General features: G+C 43.9%; 4 protein-coding genes across 5 annotated transcripts; 2 read left to right on the forward strand and 2 right to left on the reverse strand.

Moving 5' to 3' along the window:
• Nucleotides 1-480: 480 nt before the first annotated feature.
• Nucleotides 481-4,083, reverse strand: LOC108650275 (uncharacterized). 2 transcript variants are annotated; one of them, XM_089258908.1, is made up of 14 exons: nt 3,935-4,083; nt 3,816-3,836; nt 3,712-3,753; nt 3,613-3,651; nt 3,512-3,547; nt 3,410-3,448; nt 3,308-3,349; nt 3,205-3,243; nt 3,105-3,128; nt 3,004-3,027; nt 2,066-2,947; nt 1,851-2,006; nt 1,416-1,655; nt 481-1,357 (listed from the first exon to the last, which is right to left on the reverse strand). In XM_089258908.1, the coding sequence occupies exons 1-14, from the start codon at nt 3,955-3,957 to the stop codon at nt 721-723; spliced, it is 2,244 nt and encodes a 747-aa protein (XP_089115034.1). In that variant the 5' UTR covers nt 3,958-4,083; the 3' UTR covers nt 481-720. The 2 variants fall into 2 exon arrangements, with proteins under 2 accessions (XP_089115034.1, XP_089115033.1); XM_089258907.1 differs by having other exon boundaries at nt 3,816-3,845.
• A 281-nt stretch (nt 4,084-4,364) lies between these two features.
• On the forward strand, nt 4,365-6,356 carry LOC108650278 (uncharacterized). Its single transcript, XM_018099397.3, has 2 exons — nt 4,365-5,407; nt 5,465-6,356. Exons 1-2 carry the CDS (start codon nt 4,500-4,502, stop codon nt 6,354-6,356), a joined length of 1,800 nt encoding a protein of 599 aa, XP_017954886.3. The 5' UTR covers nt 4,365-4,499.
• A 182-nt stretch (nt 6,357-6,538) lies between these two features.
• On the forward strand, nt 6,539-11,726 carry LOC149091479 (uncharacterized). Its single transcript, XM_089258736.1, has 4 exons — nt 6,539-8,479; nt 8,545-10,299; nt 10,368-10,454; nt 10,516-11,726. The coding sequence occupies exons 1-4, from the start codon at nt 6,753-6,755 to the stop codon at nt 11,702-11,704; spliced, it is 4,758 nt and encodes a 1,585-aa protein (XP_089114862.1). The 5' UTR covers nt 6,539-6,752; the 3' UTR covers nt 11,705-11,726.
• Nucleotides 11,727-13,748, reverse strand: schuy (schumacher-levy). The gene has a single exon (XM_089258738.1). It carries the CDS (start codon nt 13,610-13,612, stop codon nt 11,750-11,752), a length of 1,863 nt encoding a protein of 620 aa, XP_089114864.1. The 5' UTR covers nt 13,613-13,748; the 3' UTR covers nt 11,727-11,749.
• Nucleotides 13,749-13,776: the final 28 nt, after the last annotated feature.

The following is a 13,776-nucleotide window of genomic DNA, read 5'->3' on the forward strand; positions in this document are numbered from 1 at the left end:
CAAATACACGACAACAAACGGATAATCAATTAACGTTTATGGGAAAAATGCAAGCCAAACTCAGTTTAATCTATGTTTTTAAGCTTCATAGGTGCAGGCAACTTTGAATAGGTTTGTTCGCATAGTTCTTATGTCTTTTTTAAATCTTGAATATATATTTTATTTTCTCATAATAACGTTCATCTAAATATTCCTTTATAAAATACGCGTATTTATGGCTGCACTACACAAACAATTATAAATGTGCTATGTTCATAGTTTTAGTTAGGAGTTTCTCTAAAAAAAAAAAAATTAAATGAACAAACAAATAATTTTATGTATAAAATACTTTAAATGAACCTAAGTTTTTCTACAAAGCCCACAAATTAAATAAGATCTATGTATATGATATACAAACAAACAAACACATATGAAAGTGTATAAAATAAATGCAAATTAAAACTAATAAAAAATAACTCAAAATGTAAGAGCAGCTTGGACTTTTGGTTTTTAAAACAATTTATTTTGGAACTATACAATTTGGTAAAACGGAGATATTACTCTATCGATATATTTGATATGATCGAGTCAAACTATCAAAGCTATCGATAGGTTTCTAGCTCTGTAACATGGCAGACGGAATCTGATATATATATTTAAACCTATTTCACTGTCAAATTTATCGAGTGGTCAACATTAAAAGCTCTAAAGTGGCGCCCAGTCAATGTCCGTCGTCTGCGGTTATGGCATCATCATTGATGGTATCCTAGATCCGTAGTCTTTAAATGCTCGCCGCTGCCGATATTGTGGCTGTTGCTCCTGTTGTTGCTGCTGGTGCTGCTGGGAATGTTGGGAAAGTGTTGGCCCTAATGACGCTATATAAGGACTGGCTTGGCCCGGAGATGGTGGCCTTGTGGGCGGAAACGATATGAACGAATTAATCCCACTGGGGGTGTTGCTGTTCACGTACTGACTGTATCCCATCCAAGCCTTGACCTCTTCTTCGCCCTCCGGCTGGAATGGCGCTACATCCCCGCCCATGAAGCGATCGTCTTTGTTGCTTGAGTCTTTGGGCGCTGATTGCTTTTTTGGTGATTTATTACCATCCTTCTTTGAGTTTGGCTTCGACTGCTGAGACTTGGCTGGCAAGGGACAGCAAGCACCGGCGGAATTGCTACAGCAGCCATTGGAGCAGCCATTGGAGCAGCCATTGGAACAGCAGCAGTTATTATACCAGCAATAGCGACCCGTATAAGCATTATAGTAGCAGGCGCGTCGGGGCCAACGGCAGCAGCCAGACGCACAACCAGAGCCATTGGCATTGTTGTTATCATCGCCGATATTGTCAGCTCCACCCTCAAGATCCCTGTTCTGTGAGCTATGCACGGATTTTATCAATGAACATGTAACTCACTGGATTCTGATTTGCAACTTACTATCCACTGATTTCTGTATTGCAGGCACAGGTGCGCATAGTGCGTGGAATGCATTCGTTTTGAAGTCCATTTTCGGGTCTACTATTGCCATAGCCAGCAGCAGGATTGTATTCTTCGGCGCCTTGATTATTACCTTTGGCACTTTGCCTGGATTCGTCTCTACCCTTGGTGGACATTGTAATTGGTAGCAAGAGATAACAGCTTTCCGGTGGACGCGGAACTTGCAGCGAGTTACAAATGCTGCCAAATAAAATGACAACACATGAGCAATATGTTACCTCAAAGAGGGGCTATTTCATTGTAGGAGTGCTAAGGTAATTTTTCAGATTTTCTTTTTTACTGATATTGACTGAGCTTGTGTGTGTGTTGTGTTGTGAACTGTGCTGTGGAATTGAGAGTGCTGCTATATAGGTGTGTGCCTGACATATAACTCACCGATTCATGAGATCAGGGCTCGCATTGCAGCAGTTGACTACTTGAACCTCACCGTTGTTGCCCTGTCGTTTGCTCTTGTTGTTGTTGCTGCTGGGCTTGCCGAACTTATTTTTATCAACCGAAGGCGAGCTGGTGACCTTTCTGCCATCACCGGAACTATAGAAAGAGACAAAAGCATTGGCATTGAGAGTGATGAGAGCATGAATATAACTAACCTTTTGGAGGGTGGCGCCCTTCTGGTCGTAGGATAATCAGGTGAGGTCTTCTTTGCTGTATTCGGGCCTTTGTTGTTCGCACTACAGCAATTACAACAATCGTTTTGCTTCGGGCCTGCGGATGCTGATCTTTTGCCACGCTGCCATAAGACTTTGTCCACGCCTTTGTCTTGGGTATAGCTGTTGGTTTTTCTGACTTTGTTCTTGGCCTTGCCCAGGGTATTAGTGCTCGAGTTTTTATTTTTTCCCTTCGATTTGCCCAGGCTGATTCCCGATGAGGTTTGCTTTGGCGTACTTTGTATTTCTGGCCAGGATGGACAGGGTGGACAGCTGCCTCTGCCTAGGAGCAATTGGGGATCTGATCCGAACTGCATATTTGGAGCAAACAGGTTCTTCAATCCTGGCAGTGGAAATGATGCTGGTATATTTTGAGGACCGGCAAATTGCGGTGCTGATTGGATTTGATTTGGGTTCCACAATTCCTTGCCTGTGCAGGGATCAAAGGGTGGACAATTTTTGCTAGGTAAACCAGCCGGTCGAAGTCTCCGCAATGACGGGTCAGCGTCTATAGGATTTAATGGATTCATTGGGCCGGGATTCAATTGATTCACAAAAACATCAGGGGAAGACCACACCGTTGGAAATTGAGGCAAGCCAGTTAACTGGCCACAGCATTTGCAGACAGGTGGATACTCAAAGTTAGGTGGCTCACAAGTATTACATCCAACATCTTTGCACTGACAACACTTCTTTTTATTGGGACAAGCTTTAGGCTTTGCTTTTGGCTTTGGTTTCACACGATTGGCCAGAAAGCTGGGCACAACCACATTTGAGAATTTTATCTCATCGTAATTCTTTTGAGCCGCATTGGACTGGGGAAACCTAAATCAGTGATAAATATAAGAAACTAGAAATCATTACATAAGATTTACACATACCCTTTGTCTTTATTAGGAGACCCACTAGAATCCATAAGGATTAATAAAAAAAATGTTCCAACATAAGTTATAAGAAAATATTGCAATGGATTTTGACTTACCCATTATCTTTAAAAGGATCCGCACTGGAATGCGAAAAGATAAAGCAAACAAATTACCAATATAAGTTATAAGAAAATAATACAAAGGAATTTAAATTACCCATTATCTTGATATGGAGACGCACCAGAATTCTGAAAGCTGAAAAAAGGAAAAATTAATGAATGTGAGTTTTGCGAAATAGCCGCAGTAGAATTTGACTTACCTACCACCTTGATAAGGAGACCCTCCGCTAGGATTCATAAAGCTAAAGCGAAAAGTTTAGCAATATTGGTAATGCAATAAATTGCAGTTTAATATGACTTACCTACTACCTTGATTAGCAGACCCCCCAGAATTCAGAATGCTAACAGAAGAAAATTTACCAATATAAGTTACACGATAACATTAGAGTATAAATGTGACTTACATATTGTCTTGATGAGATCCAACAGGATTCAGAAAGCTAAAACAAGAGAATTGACAGATATAAGCAAAAGGAACCTCGGATTCCCGTAGAACTTGACTTACCTAGGATCCTGATAAGGAGACTCAGCAGGATTCAGAATGCTAAAATGAAAAAAAAATTGGCGAATATAAGTAAAAAGAACAGCATCTAGTTAGACTTACCTATTATTATCTTCATAAGGAGGCCCACCACAGTCCGGAAAGCTAAAGCAGTAAAATTGGCCAATATAATTTAAAAGAAGAGATATATGAAGACATTGACTTACCTATTATCTTGATAAGGACAACTAAGATTACTTAATAGAAAAAATAAAAACGAATAAATAAAAAATTATATATCAAGTAAACGGCATACTTCTAAAATCAATGAACTTTAAGAACTCACTTCTCCGTATAACAGGCACACATTTTAAAAGCAATTTGTCCACCTAAAAGTTCATTATAAGAAACATTAACACAAATTTTTTCCTAAGACAAAAATAAATAAATATTTGATGTTTAGATCAAGGTTTGTTTCCATAATGCTACAGATGTTTCAACAGCTCAAAAAGTCTTGATAATTATAACTATAAGAAATATTTATGTATCTAAATTCTAACTGTAAATCATTTTCTTATTAATGCTAAGAAATAGATAATCAAGTATATGCATACAAAATTGCATTCCAAATTAACATATCTATATAGAAATGCCATATATGTATATTATACAACAGCCGATGATCTATGAGAGCTCTAGTGCATATGGAATATAGGAATGTGAGCACTCTTCGCTGTATTCACAATAGGCTGTGTTGGTTAGCCATTCTGCATACGTGCGTCTGATTGACCTGTTGACATTTCAAAATATGTTTCCAACACATCAAAGTTGTTTATTGAAATTCTGTAATATGGTAAACAAATAAATTAGGGCGGAAGTGTTGCTGAATTCGGTTGCATGCGGCCAACAAAATGCGCAGAAATGTTAGCGGATGCCAAGCAAGAAGTTGTAGTCCAATGTGGTATAACGCAGCTGCTCACTATGCCCAGAAGAGCTGCCTAGCTGATAATCCTTTGTTAGCCAGTCGAAGCCGTGCACCTGTAAGGAGCATGGCCGGCCAGACGAACCGATTTCTATCCCCACAATACCCGTCGAGAAGCAGGAGCAGTTCGCCTCAACGACGTCGCCTACTCAGAAGTTCCACGAGAAATGTGTTCTTGGCACCCAAGAGTAGACCACAACCGGAGCCCCACACAGAAGCGCCGTATGTGGTGGATATGCAACTACCAATTAATAACTTTGAGGCGTTAGAGATAAGTCGGAGTTTTGGTCCGAAAGACAACGAAAGGGACCTGACTAAAAAACGGGAAGAAAAGCTAAATAATTTTGCAACGCTGGAAAAACCCGGCTCAAAGGATATGTTGGTATCAGATGGGTTACCACTGATTATGGTGGATACACAGGTAAAGAGCAGAAAGCCCTTAACGACTACACAGAGTGCGAGGAAAATGCGCTCTTCGAAGGCGTCAATCACTAGCAAGGAAAGAGAGGAACTAGAGCAGCAGACGAAACCTATAAATAACGCTGCAGAACCAGAGAATGTCGAGGCGGAGAATGCCGAGGCGGAGAATAACGAGGCGGATGCCGAAGCCGCTGACGTCGTTGAATTCAAAGCCGAACCCCAAACCAAAACCGAAGCAGAAGCAGATGCAACAGCAGCTCAAGATCCAGTGGTGAATAATTTGGATTTTAGTCAAACACTAAAATGCGAATGCCCAGGATTTCAGGACCCCAAAAATCCAGTGAATGTGCATGAAGATATCGGAAATGAGATGCGTGTGGTAGCCGCTTGTGAACTCACCGAGGAGAAATATATATGGTAAATGTGTGTATGTAATTTGAATCTGGAAATATACTCATGGATATCCCTGTATAGCTTTGACAGTGCCGACATGAACCAGGGGAACTTAGAGGAGCTTGATTTGGAGCAAGGCAGCTTCTGGCGACCCGCTCCAACGTTCTACATGTCATCATTCATGTCGCCCGGTCAGCTGGGAAAGACTTCCTGCATTAATGCGAACCAGCCAACGAACTGCGGATGCCAGCAGTGCCAGGCCCAGTCAAACAGCAGTATGAGCAGTGGCTGTCCGTGCAGCAATTGTGGCTGGAGCAGGCCGACGTGCATGCCACAGCAACACAACGGCTATCCGGGCACTCACATGCAGCCCAGCTCATTCTGCAACATGGCCAGCCATCAGAGTCCGGCGGTGCCAGTGCTCCACCAGGTGCCGGTGCAGAGTAACCCATCTGGTCTGACGGAAATGCTCGCCCAGCAGCTGCAGACTCAAATGAAACAGGCTCAGGCTTACATCGATCAGGTTCAGATGCAATTGAACAGGGTCTGCGCCCCAACACGAATGCGAGCGCTGCCTCGTACGATGAATGACAGAGACGACACCGCCTGTTGCACTGAGAGGGCGAATCAAATCGATGGAAGTGCTCCACTGTCAGCGGACATTGAAGAGACAACGCCACGACAGGCAGGGCCGTGTGTCATGCAACCTCCGGTGTTAGCCTTTGGTTTCTATGCCATGAACGATGAAAATAAGCCATTCACGCCGTACTTCAATGCAGCAGGCTTAGCGCAACATCAACGAATCTGTACGCCGCAACAGAATCCAATGCCATTTTCACAACAGCAACAATTTCAGCTGCAACAGCCACAGTCGCAGCTACCGGGCAATCAGTATAGACAACCCTGTTGCCGGCAGCGTTATGCCAAGATGCGTTTCATGATGCCACGCTGCTGGCAGGGTGGTGGCCAATAGGGCGGCCTGAGCTTGCAATCGACTGGCTTCACCCACTAAAAGGAGTTCGTAAGGTAGCGTGCCGTGTACAGAAAAGAGGGCAGCGCAACAGCGGCCCTGTGTATAAGGTACGGTACATTACAGACTCGCTTTGGTCCAGTAATATTTTGTCCAGTAATAAATAAAAGTTATTTACATTCCAGCAAGAATTACCTTATCATGAGGATAAAGCCGTTAAACATTATGAATTGATAATGCTGTCAATCGTTTAAAATATTTCACATTTTTCGGTACAAAATTTTGGGTTTTCCTTTCGATTTGTGAACTTTTTGCTTATGTGAATAGGATTACCGGCATATTTTGTTTGAATTATAGATTTTTTGTTAAAAAGCTAGTTGGAACGACTTTTTACAGAAAATGTGTAATTCGAATGCAATAGGTTCCTATCCACATGAATGGTGTAACCGCTCCCGCTGTTGCTTCCTCAGGCAAAAGTCTTATGCACATCGGATGGCAAGCCACACGGATAGTTTCTCTAAAAACGGACAGATGTCTTCTAAATGCCCCGAAACTATTTCTAATAACGCATCGACAAAGCAAAAGACGACGAAATGTTACTGTAGAGAAACACGAACATTAACTGCATTACCGATTAAAGTTGACGGTTTATCAAATTCTAAGGAGTCTAATGCAATGAAATGTACAAATATTTGCACTGAGAGCATAGTCCCTAAGTCATCTGAATCTGTTGATATTAAAATTGTAAACGAAAGAGAGATGCAATTAAAAAGTATCGCTTCGAACGCGGCGTCATCGGAGCCCGCCTTAACTCCTACAGCTCCCAGCGAAAACTTAGTGGAGGATGCTGTCAATATAGGATCTCTGTCGTCACGTCTAACAGGCCTAAGTGAAGAAAGAGTAGAACCCATTACGAGCATGAGGTGCATGTCGGCACCACCGAAATACCTAACAAATGGTTCAGGTGGAATTACTTCAAGAATGGGGTCTAAGACGTCCGGCTTAACTACGCCCAATGGAGAAGTGGTAGAGGTCGGTTCAAAAAATGGTTCTAAGATGTCCGGTCTAACAGCCAACTCGAAGAAGGGGTCGACGAAGTGGTCCGGTCTAACAGCTCCCAACGCAGAAATATTTAGCATTTCAAGAATGCAGTCCAAGACGTCAGAGCGAGTAGAGTCTACAAAGGGATCAGTGGGGGTCGCTTCAAGAATGGGGTCTAAGTCGTCTGATCATACAACTCTTAACGGAGAGCTGGTGAAAGGTGCTTCGTATTATGTTACAGCTACAGAAGGATTAATAGAGATTAATTCACAAATTGGTTCAAAGATAACAGCTCTAAGGGCTCTCGGCGAGAAAACAGAGAAGATCGATTCGGTAATTTGGTGTAGGTCGACACCAACAAAAGTTTGCAATGGAAAAATAGTGGAGCCAGCTGCGGAAACGTTCTCGTGCTTGTCATCGCTAAAAGGGTCTACTAAAGGACCAGCTGGGACCGCATCGAGAACGTACTCGCAGTCGACACCTCTAAGAATTCCTAAAGAACGACGAGCAGACACCAGTTCAGCAAACGGATGTAGTTTGTTTCCTTCAACAAATTCTAACAGAGAGTCGGCAGAGGTGAATTCCAAAAGTGGTTGTGAAACGTTGCCGCTGTCCAACAGATGTTTCTGTTCGGCATCTCACAAAGATAGATTGGAGACATCTGACAAAAATACAAAAACTAATGAAAAGCCTTTATTTAACACTCGATCGAACGCTTTGGAATCTATGAGAAGATCTAGCCGAAAGCCTCCAGCAATGGCAACGCAAAACCCAATCAAGACAATAAATAATAATAATAATAAACCTACAGCATCTGGCAATAATCTAAAACTTTTCGAAGATTTGAAGCGCTATTTAAATAAGAAACGTTTTTGTGGATTTCCCTTCAACTCTAATTCATTAAAGCAACCACAAATATCCAAAGAAATCAAGCAAAAGCAGAATAAATCGAAGACTGAGCAGCTGGAGAAGATTAAACCAAAGGCGAAGCCCAGGAAACCGAAGAGGAAAGCTCCTCAATCTCCACCTCCTTCTGTGCCGACAGCCGGACCACCTGTAAAGCCTGGACCAATGACTGATATGTGGTAAGAATTGAGAGTGCTGTTTAGTTGGTTGCATTTAATAACACTAGCTCTGTTCTCTGAAATAGCTTTGACTGCAATGTGCCTATAAGAGTTTGCATCCCCATTTCCAAATGTATTGAAAACTTTTGTAGCATGAGCACGAAGTTTCTCGCAACAAGCGATATAACGATGCCACAGCGTGATCAATGTGCCGGGGCCTTGGTTAAGGCAGCTGACCACATGTCCTCTCCTGCACCATCGATTGAATCGGCTTGCAAATTGTGCATCACATTGTGTCCGGTGGGATGCTGCCCAGTTATTACGCCGCTTGGAGGTACAACTCCTGCAACACCGCCCCTTGCTGCTGCCGACTCATCTCCAGACCCAAGTAATCTTCCAAAGAAGGATTCTAAACAGCAAAAGTCGACTGTTTCAGAGAATGCCTCAAAGAAAAAGAGAAAAGCGAAAAAACCGACCGAATTACCAAGGCAACCAAAGGAACTACCAAGGCAACCGAAGGAATTACCAAAACAACCAAATGAGCTCAGAAGGCAACCGAAGGAATTTGCAAGGCAGCCGAAGGAATTTTCAACACAGTATGGAATTTGCAGTTATTGTAGAAAGGCCCCACAGAAGAATCTGAATTATTGGAACTCAGACAATGATGAAAACATGTCCAGTATATTAGACCTGAAGAAAACTGCTGATCGGACACCACCAAACTCTGTGGTAACACTGGAACCCAAAATAAAAAGTCAAGAAATGATTCAGTCCGATAACTCGAATTTAGACAATAATAATAAAAAGTTTAATTGGCCAATCCCAGTTCCTGCGACTCTGAGTAAGAAAACTAACAAAAAGCAGCATAAGACAATATCATCGTCATATACGGAAGAAGAATCATCGCATATTACATTATCTGAGGAAAAGATAGCAATCAATCGAGAGCTATTAGCTTCTAAGCAGATAGCAGAACCTTCATGTGGTGGACCTCAAATTAACATAACAAGCTCTGAGCAGATGGCAAATCCTTCATGTTGTGCAGCTCACATTAAGCTATCAAGTTGTGAGCAGATAACAGATCCATCATTTGGTGAGCCCCAAACTCGAAGAAGCCTCAGTAAACTTTCGCAAGAGAAACCCGAAAATAAGAGTTTATCATCATTCCAAGGCTCACAAGAAAGTTCAATCAAATCTGAAGCTCTTAAGGAGCTATTGACTTCCATTAAAGAACCAATAATAAATAATGTTGATGTCAATGACAAATCAAAGACAAATGAAGACGACACAAATAACCAAAAGCAATCCGAGGAGTCGGAGAAACTTTTCGCTCAGCTGGTCCGCAGGTGCAACTCGCAATGTGAAAAAACATTCTTAGCTACCCAAGAGATTTTGAAATGTATTAAAGATGTAGGAAATAGTCGCATTGTTGACACAGATAATTCAAAGAACTCAATCCATGGCGAGAGGAAAAAGGAACACAATGCAGACAGATCAAGTGTAGATAAATCAGTAAAGTCAATGAGCCAAATGCCCCAGCAATGCCATTCATCATGCCAGACAAATGATGAAGTTGACCTGTATTCAGTGAACAGCGATTGTAGAAAATGTCATCTCGTGAAAAATTCGCTGAATCTTAAGCTATCTCGATTGAAACAGGAGAACAGTGAAGATCCTCCCACTTTGGTAGAATATAATGTGGAGGCAATTACTCGTTGCCCCAGCAAGGCGGACGTTGACTCCAAGGCGAGCTTGATGTGTGATCTTCAAGACTTGAATGAATCAAATATAGAAGAAATGATGGAAGACATGAAAAAATGTTGCAATCAGACGCAGTCAAAGTAAGTCTTTATTTGAAAACAAAAATAAGTAAATAAATAAAGAATTTAATTCCGATTTTTATCTGCAGTTCAAAACTTCCACTACTTCTTTTGCCCTTTCCGCTGAACGGAGGAACAGATGAAGGCATGGGCACCATTTGTCAACCAGATGAATGGTAAGTTAGGAGTCGTTTACTTTTAATGTTCATAATGTAAGCTACTGCTCCCCAAAAATAGGCAAGAGATTGATGAGAGTCAGTTACCAAATATTTTAAACAGCGTCAGTCAACGACCGTCAGAGGGTTTTGATAATTCAAGCCAGAGTCCAGAGGTTGATAAATCAGGTGTTATTAAGCCGAATGAAGCGTCTATTGAAGTCGATAAGGAGATCGGCTTTCAAACATCCCTCAATGCAGGTGAAGCTCGAGCAAAAGCTGCTCAGGATTCAGTCAAATATGAATCCACTATGGGCACAGGCTCAAAGGAAGTTATAAATCAGATCGGGTCAACGGAAGTCGATAAAGTGAACGACTTTCAAGCAGATCAGGCTTCAGTCATGTATGAATCCACTATTACCATAGGATCAACCGAAGTCGATAAGGAGAGTGACTTTCAAATGTCCTTAAGTGCAAGAGAGGCTTTAGAAAAATCAGATCAGGCTTCAGACAAGTTCGAGTCCACTATAAACACAAATTCAAAGGACGTCACAAATCAGATGGGATCACAAAATAGTTCAGCGATGACAAATTGTTGTATTTCTTGTCAAAAATTCCCAATGAACAGATGTTTAGATAATTTCCAAAATACAAGAGATTCCTATTCCCAAACTGAGGACAGACAAGAAATTCAATCGCAAAATGGTCGTTATGCATCCAAAGTACCGGAAAAACGGGAGTTATTGCCAAATAAACCCGTTTATGGTGATGTTGAGAGACGTTCAAATCAGAGAAAACCTTTAGATGAAAGGGACAATCAGAGGAATCAAGCCGTTGCAAAGGATAAAGATGTCGTCGTGCTTATGAAAATGCGTAAGATGCGAAGGACAAGCAGAGGCGTCGCTGACATTAACGAGCTGAAATCAAACAAGAAGCCTGATGCTGTAGATAGAAGAGAAAGACCCCAAATGTTGCAGCAGGAGCAACCGCCGAGACGGTTGCCGCAGGAGCAACAGATGCAAGCTCAGCCGTACCAACGGAGCAACGGCTATGCAACATTGGATCAATATTATCAACAACTGCGAGCTGACTATGAGCCGCAACAGCAATGCTTTTCGAGCTGGAGAGTGATGCCACAGCCAGTCCATCCGCCCGATACGCAACGTAGTGGAGCTGCCAGAAATATTACAGAGTCCTTCTATCAGCACACCTTGTCCAAGTATGGCGTGCCGTGCATGCCCAGACACTTCTCCAACTCCAACTGTGATTAGGAAATAAATTGAAAACAGAAAATTCGGATCAACCTTTGCTTTATTTTAGTTCTTTTCCAATTTGTGTGACCAGGTGTAGCGGCAGACGCGTCTGGTCAGCAGTCGTGGCGGCGCTGTGGATGAGGAGGGCTTGAGTATCAAGCAGGTGCGTCCAAAGCGCGCCAAGAATACCTTTCCAGGCGCACAGCTGCCGCTCGCCCTGTTGCGAGCGCTGTTACCCTTCTGCTGCGGCGACGTGTCCAACTTCTGCTCATTCTTGCGCTTGCTGTTGTAGGTCTTCATATGCCTGACTGTCATTTGGGATACGTTGGCATGCAGTTCCGTTCCCGCCTCCTCCTGCGCATCATCGTTTATATCCTCCTGTGGGTCCGCCAGTATATCCGCCTGTGTATCCGCCTCTATATCCCCTTGTGGGCTCGTCTGTGTAGCCTCCTTGGATGGAGTTTTAGAACTCTCGCGCTGCAACTGCCTTTTAGATGACTTTAACTCTGCCGTAGTTGATGGCTTGTCATCTGAACAGCTCTTGTCGCAGATGCAGCCATGTTGCTGTGGTTGCTGTGGTTGCTGTGGTTGCTGAGGCTGCTGGGGCTGCTGGGGCTGCTTTGGTTTCTGCGACAGCTGTTGCTGCTGGCAATCGTTGCAGCGAGGGGCTAAGCAAGAATGGGGCTGCATCGGGCAGTGTAAGCAGTGCGGCGTATTGCAGTTGGTCATGCTGACCGTTGGCGTTCTACAACACAGGCAAGGCGCCGTACAGCATCCTATTGGCTGCAATCTCTGTTGCAATGCTAATGAATCAGGCGACGGCAACATGTGATGGCTGCAATGGCCAGGTATCGCCGGTGCATGGCCAAAGCCGAGCATGGTTTGAGCCATCGTTGGTTTCAACAAGCAGCAGCTGCTGCAGCAATGGCCATAGGTTGCTGCTGGGCCAGGATGTTGCTGCTGCGCATAGGCTTGAAATTGTTGCTGCTGGAAGTAGTGGCAGCACTTGCAACAGTTGCTGCAGCTACCGGCGGATGGCATGTATGGACAGCTTGCACAGATGTGAGCGCAACTTGCAGTCGGCAGGAACTGTTGTGGTTGCTGCTGCTTTGGAGGCTGCTGCTGGGCATTAATTGTGGATGCTTTTGGTGTGGCGACTGGCAGGAAGCTGATAGTCACCTGTGGCGTCGTGCCCGCCTCTTCCCGCCCACTGAGTGCCGCAGCACTCTCAGCAACAGTTGGCGTTTGCTTCAGCTTGGCCAGCTGAGCGGCGCACATCTCGCTCAGTCGCCGCAGCGACGTCGCATTGGTGCTATTTCTATGGGCTGTGCACTGGCTGCAGGTGCACTCCGGCAATGTGCAGCTGACGTCTGTCGCCTGGCAGCCTCGACTCCTGCCCTTGTTGAGCGTGGTCGCTCGCAGCGCGCACTGCAGCAGAAACTCGTCTGTCTGGGAGCCCATGTGGGCGCTCATATCGGCGGGCGTTGTCTGCTGCTCGGCATGCGAGTGGCTGCTGGGTGCATGCAGCGTCTCCTCCACCCGCTTGCGAATCAGCGCATCCTCGAGCACCACAAAGCTGGGCTTGCCGCGCAGCTTCTTATTGTAGCTCTTGACAAAGCGATCGTGCATTGTCTCCAAGGAGCGCGCATCAATGCTGATGATGTCGTTCGTCTCCCCACTGTTGTCCGTCTCGCCATCCGAACTCTCCTCGAGCAGCGCTATGCGTATGCGCTGTTTCCCCCTCTTTGACGACTTGGGAGACCCGTTGTGCGTTTTCTTCTGGCTTCGGACTTGCTCAACCTGGTCGCTGGGCCGAACTTCGATCTTACCGTTATCGTCCACTGTGATCATAAAGCTGCGTTTACCATTATTCTGATTCGATTGTCTGACGTCAGAGTCATTGGACACATGCGCCGCGGCGGACATTCTTAAGTTTTTGATTTTTTGGGATCCGAAAAAAAAAAGTTTTTTGTTATGTGTATATGTGTATGTAAAGTTTGCTATTAGAAGCTTACATCTGGATTTTGTTATGAGTTCAGGCTGTGAAAAATTCCAGGCTACTTGACCAGAGATAGTTGAGTTTTCCAACA

This window comes from Drosophila navojoa, chromosome 4 (genome assembly GCF_054131105.1).
Source record: "Drosophila navojoa isolate 15081-1374.11 chromosome 4, UAZ_NAV_1.0, whole genome shotgun sequence".
NCBI classification, from domain to species: Eukaryota; Metazoa; Arthropoda; class Insecta; order Diptera; family Drosophilidae; genus Drosophila; species Drosophila navojoa.